This window comes from Zootermopsis nevadensis, unplaced genomic scaffold, assembly GCF_977971745.1.
Source record: "Zootermopsis nevadensis isolate Lab colony 2312 unplaced genomic scaffold, Znev_1.0 Znev_ptg000061l, whole genome shotgun sequence".
Lineage (NCBI taxonomy): Eukaryota > Metazoa > Arthropoda > Insecta > Blattodea > Termopsidae > Zootermopsis > Zootermopsis nevadensis.
In genome coordinates this window covers 12,214,756-12,226,524 of record NW_028259192.1, presented here as the reverse complement: position 1 = coordinate 12,226,524, position 11,769 = coordinate 12,214,756, and the positions used below count along the sequence as shown (strand labels likewise).

At 37.8% G+C, this 11,769-nt stretch overlaps 1 protein-coding gene across 1 annotated transcript; it reads left to right on the top strand.

Moving 5' to 3' along the window:
• The first annotated feature begins 359 nt into the window (after nucleotides 1-359).
• On the top strand, nucleotides 360-9,935 carry Pka-C1 (Protein kinase, cAMP-dependent, catalytic subunit 1). The gene has a single exon (XM_022080818.2). The coding sequence runs from the start codon at nucleotides 742-744 to the stop codon at nucleotides 1,798-1,800; it is 1,059 nt and encodes a 352-aa protein (XP_021936510.1). The 5' UTR covers nucleotides 360-741; the 3' UTR covers nucleotides 1,801-9,935.
• Nucleotides 9,936-11,769: the final 1,834 nt, after the last annotated feature.

Here is an 11,769-nt window from a genome sequence, read left to right as displayed (position 1 = left end):
CACGCTTCGCCAGAAACGGCAGCACTCTCAGGCAATGTACGTTCATCCACCGATGACCTTGTTCAAGATTGTTGCTGCTTGTATTATTGAATTAAAGAAAGGTGTGAATAATTTATAAAATGTAGAAAGCAACAAATTATTATGCCATGTTTAACAAATTACGATGTATAATTTATTTTCATGTTTTATTACCACAGTAATAAAAGTAAAATAATATCGACTGATCGATACAAGAAATACAATTCTCTGGCAGGAGTTACAGATTTTTGTCATGATGAGGCAGCACTATATTGTGAAGACCTTTGAATGATTGCTAAGTGGTACTATCTGATGGAGAAATGTTGTACTTGAAGTTCACTTCCATCTCGGTCTGTGTCCTGGGTACAGGTAGCCATTTTCCACAGATGGCCATTTTCTAACGCTAGAGGTTGGCGGAGTATTTTACTTTTTGTGTGTGAGTGAATTGTAAGTCTGTGACAAACATTTTCGTGTTTATTCATTCTTAACCATCATGAAGATGTTGGTGCAACTTCAGTGGTTGTGTTGACGAGGTAGGTGGACTAGGAACTCTAGATCTGACCTCCGCCTCCAGCGGACCCAAATTGGTCTATTAATAATAACAACAATAATAATAATAATAATAAAAACAAAAATACAGAACCCAAGGTTCTGAAGTATTGGTGCAAAAAGAGGGGTTGTTTGAAGCCATCGGGAGCCCTGGAAGGTTTACAAGTTAAAACCATGGGCAATGCCGCTACGGCCAACAAGAAGGGTGACTCCGCTGAAAGTGTCAAGGAATTTCTGGACCAGGCAAAGGAGGAATTCGAAGAGAAGTGGAAGAAAAATCCCACGAATACAGCAAGTTTAGATGATTTCGAGCGTATAAAGACTTTGGGAACGGGTTCTTTTGGCAGGGTTATGATTGTGCAACACAAACCAACAAAAGAATATTTTGCCATGAAAATTTTAGATAAACAGAAGGTAGTAAAATTGAAGCAAGTGGAACACACACTGAATGAGAAAAGAATTCTGCAGGCAATCAGTTTTCCTTTCTTGGTAAGCCTTAAATACCATTTTAAGGACAATTCTAATCTGTATATGGTTCTGGAATATGTACCAGGAGGTGAGATGTTCTCTCATCTTCGCAAGGTGGGGCGGTTCAGTGAACCACATTCACGATTCTATGCAGCACAAATTGTACTGGCATTTGAGTACCTGCACTATCTGGATCTGATCTATCGTGACCTCAAACCAGAGAATCTTCTCATTGATTCCCAAGGTTATCTCAAGGTCACAGACTTTGGGTTTGCCAAGCGAGTCAAGGGCCGAACCTGGACTCTCTGTGGAACGCCAGAATACCTAGCACCTGAAATCATTCTCAGTAAAGGCTACAACAAGGCAGTAGATTGGTGGGCTCTGGGCGTCTTGGTGTATGAAATGGCAGCAGGGTATCCACCATTCTTTGCTGACCAACCCATCCAGATCTATGAGAAAATCGTGTCAGGCAAAGTACGTTTTCCTTCACACTTTGGTTCGGATCTCAAGGATCTGCTGAGGAATCTGCTGCAAGTGGACCTTACAAAACGTTATGGCAACCTCAAAAATGGTGTCAACGACATCAAGGGCCACAAATGGTTTGCCTCAACTGACTGGATTGCTGTGTTCCAGAAGAAGATAGAAGCCCCTTTTATCCCCCGTTGCAAGGGACCTGGTGATACAAGCAACTTTGACGACTACGAGGAGGAAGCACTTCGAATCTCTTCTACTGAGAAGTGTGCCAAGGAGTTTGCCGAATTTTGAACTGTTTTTGTCATTTGCTTGTAAGAATCCCGTAACAGATTTTAACGTAAGAGTACAAGTCTGTTTTCACTCCCACATGTAGTACGACCTTCACATATTCTAAATTTATTGATAGCCAATATGCATGTGAGGAAGAGAAATGTGCCCAGTGTGCATGTTGTCCATATCTAGTTTCTTATGCCTTTCCAGATTCATTCATTTCTTCCTAGAAGCCCTGGGAGGTGTTACTGTATTCCGTGAATTACATCATAGGCTGTGTCAGGTTTGTGATCGAGAAGACAGTAGAACCAGTAAGTTCAGTTGGCAGCTTTGCCCATTATGAATGTCTGGTAGCTGTTTATTTTATATAAAGGAATGCTACGTGAAGTGAAATGTGGAAGCAGATTGTACAAACAGCAGGTAATTTTCTTGCATTGTCTGTAAGAATCCTGCTTGAGGGCCAGGGTGCGAGATTATAAATCCCTTATATGAGGTGAATCTGATGATTCACTGGGAATGTTGAGATGGTCTGAGTGCTTGGGATGGGGCAGTACCTAGTATTAGATTGTGTTGTTAATAAATGATCCGGAGCACTGGAATTTGACACTTGTCAAACTCTAGTACTTATGATCTTCACCAGTTTTCTCAGCTGGATTTGGTACATCACCAATATTGTCTATTGATTTATCGTTATTGTGGATGGTATTAATTTAGGCAGTATTAAGAAATGCTGCAGCATCAGCAGAATACTCAAGTGATTTCAATGACTTTAATTAGAAAATGAAACGTGAAAGTATATAAGTTTATATTTCTTTTTGTGAATAGTGTATGACACTAAACATCACATACAAAATTTTTCTTTTGTACTTTGATTGTATATACATCTCAAATTTTTATTTCTGTATTCAAGATTTATTTAATTGTTAATGGCATACAGTGCCATTGCCAGATTTCTTTAGTACACACATTGATTACTGCTTACTTATAGTTTTTATTTGACAGGAAGTGGGCTGTGAAAACCTGCTTTGAGTGAATCTAGTGGTAGAATGTGTGTCAGTAGCTTCTGTTAGCCTATTTATACTTGAAGATAATTAACTCTTGGTTGTGCTCCATGAAGGAAATCCTTAGTTGTTCAACTAGCACCCAAGTATAACTAATTTAATATTCATGCACATTTATTTTATTATGGTTGATGGAAGGGAAACAGAAGTATATTAAAGTTATGGTAACTGCAGTGCCATCAAAATGTCATGGTCTCCATCTTGTTTCTGCCATGCTACTAATTTACCAGAAAGATTTGGTTCTGTGATGAAACAAGTTTGTTGACGGAGCATTTGGTTCAGTAAACAGAGGAAGCTGGTACTTCCATCCCAAGTAACCTCTTCAGTTTATGAGGCATGCTGGTGTTATTTGCTTTATAAATAACGATGGTGCACAAGTGTTCAATTTATTTCATATTGTTGCCATCTCATTTTCTAGCATAAGTTTGTCATTGTAGATATCGAAACTAGACTTTTAAAAGCATTATTGTGCTTCAGTGCCATTTTTAATCACATTGTATCATACCAGTATTCAGATATTTGATGGATTCTTGTCTGTGTATAGCTTTTTCTTTTTGTTGTGAGTTGTTATGTGCATTCTTTTTACTTCAGTAGTGTACTGAATGATGTATGCCATATGTTCTTGTATAAGATGTACAATTTCGCACCCTGCAGCAGTACGTCATCATCACACGACTCGTGTAGGTGACACGAGTTTTACGCTCGGTGGTTCCTCCTATGCCGTGCATACAGGAGATTAATTATGGCAGCACTGTAAATACGCAGCCAGTAGATATGCATTAGCACTGGACAGTTTTATTGCAGTATTTGTGAATTTATTAAATTTGTTATTTTTGGATAGCTATTTTTACCCCTGCTATCATGATCTGAAAACACAGTAGTCTCAGGCGTAACTTTGAGTTTCTCGTTAGGTATTGGTTATGGACATCGTGCCGACCGTCGATTCGTTTATATGTCGGGATGCTGTGTGGGACTCCAAGTGTACATTTGTTACTGGTATGTGTATCGTGTGTGCTGCTGTGTTAGTTCTAAGTGACTCCTGCTTTAGTTTAAAAGTAAGTGAAAAGTGTCTGGAACTGTGTAGGACAGTCTCTTTAATTCAGTTCCATTTGTTGTGCAATGAGAATTTTAAAGTAACGAAATTCTTTTTTAAGTCCCGCAGTACAGTCCATCTATCTCCAACAGTGTTCAGCACTTCTGTGTTCTGTATTGATAGGGGATAGAATTTGTTGTACATAACTTATTACATAATATGAAATTATTTACTTGCATGTATTGTACTTAATACTGTTTTAGGACTTTGTATGTTAATGTTGCCAACACTGCTGTGCTGATGATTATTTTACGTATATAATAGAATATTTTTATGGCTTTAATTAGAACGTCTTATGGTGAAGAGTCAAAACTTGAAATTCATCCTAACTTATTATCATTACTACTAATGTACTATCTTTTAGCAAAGCACTTGGAGGAATTATTTACTCCTTAATTATTGGTAGGCTAGAAATTGCAGTGGGAAGAATATTATCCTGACAGATACGCTTTTCTCTTCTATTTTGTTGTTATTTTTAAATGTGTCTTTTGTAGATATATTATTTACCTTGCTGTTAAGTTTAATTGTTTTGTTCTTCAGTTTCTGAATTAACCTTAAACACAAAACTTATACTTCGTAACAGTAGCTTTACAGTCTGTGAGGCTGGAAGAAATATTTACAGTGTTTTAAAGAAAAGGACAGAATAAAAGCCAGGTAGAATGAATGCATGAATGGATGACTGAGTGTTTAAATTTGTAGATCAGAATTTCTTACACTGTGAATTACAGACCTTTTGCATTCAGCCAACCCCAGATTGAAAAATATTCAATATAATGCTACTTTATATACTTGATATTAGTATTTATGTGTTATAATAATATCCATAATAATACTGGAATGATACTTGAGATAAGGTATCTATTTACTGTAAATATTAATATTTATTGTGAAATGAATAATACAACTTTGAAGGGACTGTCCAAATTTAATTGGTCTGTGATGCACAGTCTGCTGTGGATAGTGCCCTGGTTATTTTCGTGGATCCCCCGTCAGGTTTTTAGGACTATCACTACAGATCAGATATGCTGTGAGGTTATGTTTTGTCATTGGCTTTTATGAAGTATATAGCATCCAATTTCTTACACCATGAAGGATTCTCTTAACTAGGAAGTAATCATTTGTCTTCCTAAATGAACCCTTTCAATCCCAGTGGTATGTACCATCTGCTTTAATAATCAATAGCGCCGGATTTTGCCATCCCGTTGAATTTATCGGTTTCATAGGATTTATTTCTTTTACGGCATTAACCAGTTTCGTCTGTAATGGAGAAGTGTCGTGTTTTCGTTGAGGTACGGACTGAATTATTAAATATTGGGCTTCAGGTGGGAGCCTGGGTAGCTCAGTCAGTATAGTGGCTGACTACGGACTGGACGACTGGGGTTCTATCCCCGACAAATAGATGCGATTTTTCCTTTAGCCTCTGCATATTATGATAACTTTTACGTAGGTTGTGTTTGTTTTAAGAAGTCGCACCTGTTATCATGAGCATAGGATGCTGTAAGGTTGCAGAGGTATGTGATCTTAGTATGTATATTTTATGATAAGTTCTGTCCTGGTGGCCAAAATTTTTCATGTGAAATTTATGCATTTTGATTATTTTTTATAACAGTGCCATGAGGTTTAGAATTAACTATACATTTATTTCAATGTGGGCTGTGTAGAAGTCACGTCTCTTTTAACTCTTTATTCACCGATATTTAAATTTCTTATGTGAATTTTTTCTTGGTCTCCATCTGACAGTTTAACAGTGCTGGGTGTGATTACACTATAGTCTTTACCATCTCCGCGATATTTTGTGGTGTACAAAATGTGAGCGTTTATTATGACAAGACTTTTACCTCCGCACATAGCCTTAAGATATGCAACCTCAAGGTCAGTGTGAATTTCATTTGCTTCTGCCACTTTTGACTGGCAAAAATAAGGACCAAAAACAACAAAAAGTATGTTGATTTTTATGTTAGCTAATACTGATAAGGTTTTACACAGTACATTGACGCTTTGACCTTTTTCGCAGAGTAATACGGTAAAATTAAAAAGTATCCACTTTTTTTTCTATACGAGAGCATTCTTGTTGTGTATGTTACATCAAGGAAATAAGATATTCACACATCACGATAGTGTATTCACTTTTAATACCCAAACATTATTTTATTTGGCTACGTGTTTCAGCTCTAATGTGTCATAATCAGGATACAAAAACGAATAAGGCTGAATAATTACGATTTGGGATTTTCACGGCAGAGAGTCCGACGATAGCTGTCTTCTGGGTTGTAGCATCGTACAATGTTAGAAGTTTACTAACGTTTCAGAAGTCTTTGCTGCTTCCATCATGAGGGCAATGAGGTCTGATATAGGCAGCAAGGACCTCTGAAACATTGGTAAAATTGTACCAAACTGTACGGTGCTACAACCCAGAAGACAGCCATCTTTCCCTTAGTCTGAAAAATGTACCATGTTTATTAATGCTTACATTTTTGTAAACACAAATTTGTGTTCTGATGATGACCCATTGGTGTTGAAACGTGTTTCTATATTTGTACATGAAAAATTGTTGTTCTAATCGAATGTCTGATTTCCGTAGTAAAAGTGACCATTCTAACGTAGTAAAATACGTGTAGTAATGCCAGAACTGGCTGATAATGTGGCTTGTGCCAGCACACTTAATTCTATCCATAAAGTAACTGGTTAAATTCCGAGATGAGGTATCCTGAACGAGGTATTATAATTTTTCTCAGCGTTTCAACGTGAATGCTGTAATTAAATATATCATGGCTAAAAGGAGGACTAGTTGGTTGTATGAGATCCATGGAAAGAAAAGGGGGGGGGGGGTTAAAATCTGGGTATTGTAAATTTTGAGGCTCTCTTCAATGATGATGTTTTTTTTTTTGTAAGAACAGTGAAAAGGGAATATATTAAAAGTTATTCTAATTTTAAATTCAAAATTTTAGTTGAAATTCTTTAAGTATCTGGTTAAGTGGTCCTTGATACGTTATTTCGGAGTGTAGGTATTCAAGGTGAATGTGTATTCATCCAAATACGATCATTTCATAAATTGATTTGGACTGCATTACATCACAACTCAAGGCAGCCGTGAGAAACTCATCTAAGTGGGAAAAAAATTATATCACTTCAAAATTTATTAGCCTGTAGATATTTGTAGTAACTCTGAAAGTGGAAGCCCTAACGTGACGTTATTGTTTTTGGTGTCTCGCTGTATCATGTCTACCACTGAAATATGGCTTTGGTTCCTGTTTAAGGGGATTTTCAGCAGAGGCTAAAATAGCATTTTTGAGTAAAAAAAGTAACATTCCAGCATTTCTTAGTATCCTATTTGTGAGGGTTATATTTGACCCGTAATTGGTATATGCTAGTACTTAAAAAAGTTTTGTCAGCAACGGAATTTTAACAAGAATGTTGATTATTTAAGTGCTACGTAAAGGGCAATTGTGTAAAGCTGAAATATTTTTTGTTCAGGCTACGGTTTAGCCAACAGCGCAGGTATGTCATTCTCAGCCATCTGTGATATGGGTAGTTTTAAAGAAATTACATTATTGATTGGTGAAAGAACCAACAGAGTAAATAGTTTCCCAAGGAAAAATAAAATGAAACTGCCAATATCGATAATCGCATAATTTCTCTCATACAGTGGGTAAGGTACCTCACTTTTTTTCATTAACGAACTTCATGGGGCAGAGTGCTTGAGAAGCTAGCAGCCGCTCAGTTAGTAACCTTTCTTTCATCAGCAGTCTTTTATAAAACAATTCGCATGGAATTAGTGAAGCCAGACTGTATTATGTTGTGCATGTCATTTGTCACGCGTTAGGAAGTGTTGATATGGACGTTCACGTGGAGGTCGTCCGTGTATCGTGTATTGCAATAGGATTTACAAATATCTCTGCCATTTTAATTCTGTTTAAGAGGAAACTTTCGAAGAGGTTCGGATGCCTTGAAAATGGGGAAAACTTAACAGTCTGTATTACACATTGTTTTCGCGGCTTGAATTTTAAGCTTTTTGAAAGCGGATGTCACAACATTAGGGGCTCATGATGGTAAAAGATGTTCTCTCACCTACAGTGGTCACTGCTAAGACCTCGCCATGCATTTCGTCAGTGAACCACCTCCCTTTTTCTGTTGTATAATTGTGTATCATTAAGGAGTTCTACGTACGTGTAGTTCTCATCATGTTGCTACACATTTGATTTTTAGACGCGCGTTTGGTGACGGGGAAGTAAGTCTTTGTGATCAGATACAGAAAGAGAACTTAGGTATAAGTCAGTACTGTTATTTACCGGATAATATATGCCACGCCTTGTGGTTCTATGATACAGGAAAATACATTTGTTTCTTAAAATACTAAATAACATTAGTGATAACGAATTTTGTATAAAACTTTTTAGATGAAGATACTTGTCTTCTGGGATATTGCGCCGTGGTAACAGTTTCCTGAAGCTTGAGAGGCACTAAGTGTCTCCGTCATCGGGGTGCTTCTGAACATCGATAAACTTCTGGCAGACATTTTGGCGCAGCATTAGGTGGGAATATCCAGTTTCAAGCTCGGGCTATTTTACCCCTGGGGAAAGATACTCCTGTACTCATCGGGTAGGATTGTAAGGGAACATCAAGAGCAGGTCTGAACGCCGATGCAAAGAAAAGTCGCTGACCGTGCCAGGGACTGAAGTATCGTCAGCCAGCCACTATACTGATGTGTGTGTATTTGCTCCTGTGATTAAGCTTTATTTACACCAAGACGGACCGTGGAGTCTTAGGACAATCGTGGACTTTGAACCTTTGTGATAAATTGAGGTGAGTGATGAGCTTCATGTTTTGGCTCGCGGTGGCGCAGAGAAAAATCCTCTGTCTTTCTGAGAACGGATCCTTGATACATCGCGCACACGGAAGCAGGTTGATTTGGCAAAGAATGGGGGTGCACTTTGTTAGTTTCTTGGGAATTTCGTATGCCATGTCGAAGAAGGTAGTGTTGAATTTCAGACGTGAAAGCCACGGACTTTGCAGGTTCTTTACTGTAGAGTTTCGTAATTTGCAGTTCGTTGTTTCGTCAGCGATTTTATTTGGGGTTTACGAAACGTTGCCTGTGCGATGTATCGGTGGGTATGCCAACCACAATAATCCATACATACAGCTCACATACTCCCTCCATCAAAGGGTGTTATCGGAGAAAGTAATCACGAGTAATTGTCAAATATATCCACACATTATTGATGCAATCGCAAACAAAGTGTGGCATATACGTGCCACAGTACGTATCACTTGGTATTTATTCTTTTACCGTTTTTACTCTACCATATGAACATTGTTTTTGGTCATTTTAGAGCAGGACGGACCTGCAGTGGCGGTTTGTAGATCTACGCGTATGTACAAGTGTGGAAAATCCATTCTTTATAAGGATCGAAAAATGTGGTTAATAAAACCTGATATTCATGGTTTTGTATAAAAATGATGTACCGTATGAATCATGAGTCTGCTAATTCGATAGGGTGAGCTAACTGGCAAGCTCTGTGCAGAAGAAAACATTCTCCTTTGAAACGGCTACATTAGATTATAATGGACTCGTTATCGCATGTTAAAGGTTCGTAGTTTTAATAAAACGTACGCAGAAACATTTAAAAGTTGGTAAGTTTATTATCTGTCTACATATTTTTAATTCCGAGAGGCTGGGCAGGTATCCTTATAGCTCAGTTTACTCCGGTATTTGGCACTGAAGCAATGTAGACACCAGATGCTGCGGTCTTAATTGTAATGGACGAAGTTTTCTTTTCATTAGACTGGGCAACGCTGGGATAGTTGTTAAAGGGTGAAGACGCCAGAGTTTCAGCTGCAGATTTTGTGTTGTAAATAATTTTGTGTGTACCATGTTTTGAATTTCATTTAGTGGCTTGGATTACTTGGTGAAAGTATAAATAAAAGGACGGACGTCCTTTGCCTGATGTGAATGTATGGAGAAACACCAGTACTAAAGCAATAAAATAAATTGTGAAAAGTTACAGTTGTTTCACAACAAGCATCTGTCTATCTTTCTCCTGTTGGATATGGATGTTGTTTGGGTATGTGAGGATAATTCTAAAGTTCAGTAATGTTTTTTAGTCTGTATTACTGAGTTTTTGGACTTTATCCATCGACTGGTATTCTAAAAAAACACAACGTTTTAAAGACTGAACCTGTTCAATACGTTGTGTGGTTTGTAGAATACCAGACGATATATAAAGTCAAAACTCAGTAATCCAGATTGTAATGCAGTATCAATCGTCAGAACCCTTTAGAATCGAATAATGTTATATAGTCGTTGCATCAAAGGCACAGTTATAAAAGGATATGTTCTGGCTAAGTGTATTTCAAACCGCCATTTTGAAACATTGACGATTTTAATTCGGGCTCCTTATCCTTTATCCCAATTAAATTTGGCATATGGAGATGTGTGCATTAGAATTTTGTTCCAGGATGGTTTAGATGTTAAAGTTCTATCACGTAGAATTTTATTGGCAATTCAGAACCTGGAGATCTGTACCAGGTTGGAGGAGTTGGCTATGCAGATATAATTTTGACTGGGAAATGCCCTCTTAGAAGACCGAAAATAAATTGAATTGATAACATCAAGATGAATCTTACGGACATGGGTTAAAAGGATTGGAGGAGGGTAGAAAAAGGCTCCACATCATAGCCTTTATGATTGACAGGGTTCAGAATACGTGTCATGCTACTTTAATGTTTGAGATGGTGGATGATCTAGGCAATTACTAATCAAAGCTGGCGATGCGATTAACGGGACATGTAGCACGCATGGGGGAGATGAGAAGGGCTGTCTTTTGGGTGACTGAAGGAAAGATCCCATTGAGAAACATATGGTTATTTTGTAGGATTATGTAAAATGGATAAGAAGAAATAGAATCTGAAGGTGTGCGCTGGACTTATCTGACCCAGGACAGGGAAAATGGCGGATTCTTGTGGACACGGTAGTGAGCCTTAGTTTGTCCTTAAAAGCGGGTAATTTTAATATTTCACTCCAGCTTTCTTTTTGCCGTTGATTTAAAGTTTTCCAAACTGCGTGTTTATGCGGTGACTCCCGGAACATATTTAAATGTATGAAAGTTGCGTTTGTTTACCGATCTACTGTTTGTATGATATGAGGTTTTCACAGCGGTGAGTATGAAGATTTCTGTCTTCTGGGTTGTTGCGCTGTGTAGTCTGGTCGATGTTTACCAACGTTTCAGAGGTCATACTGCCTCCATCATCAGAAGACAGAAATCTTCGATCTACTGTTTGTCTGTCAACAGTAGATGTACTATACTGCCTGGTTGCAATAAATTCTGTTGGCATAGAGTAATAATAAATGAAGCGATTTTTTTGGCATTGATAAGCAGGAATAAGATTATGCACCAAATCGAAAAATGTTTCTATTACAATATATAAGAATCTAATCTTCTAATGGTGTGCACACTTGTCCCAAATGTTATGTAGGATTTCGCATTCCTCGGCCTTGATGTTCACCTATTGCAAACACGTATGTGTTGTTGCAAAGCTATTCACACTGCAAATACGTCACACTGTAGGTCTATAGACTCATGAATGTCTGTTTTAGTTCAGTATACACGAAATGTAAAGACGTTGCAAACTTGATATCTAAGTATCTGTATGTTGTGACAAGTAACAATATTTGCTTTATTGAGTGGGATTTGAGGTTCTGGTTAAAGTCTACGGTTGTGTCAGAGGTCCTTGCTGCCTCCATCACTCTGATGATAAAGGCAGCAAGGACTGCACGACACTAGTGTTTGTCTCTCATAGCCTCTTTGCTGTTTGCGAAAACACTGATAAAGGAATAGG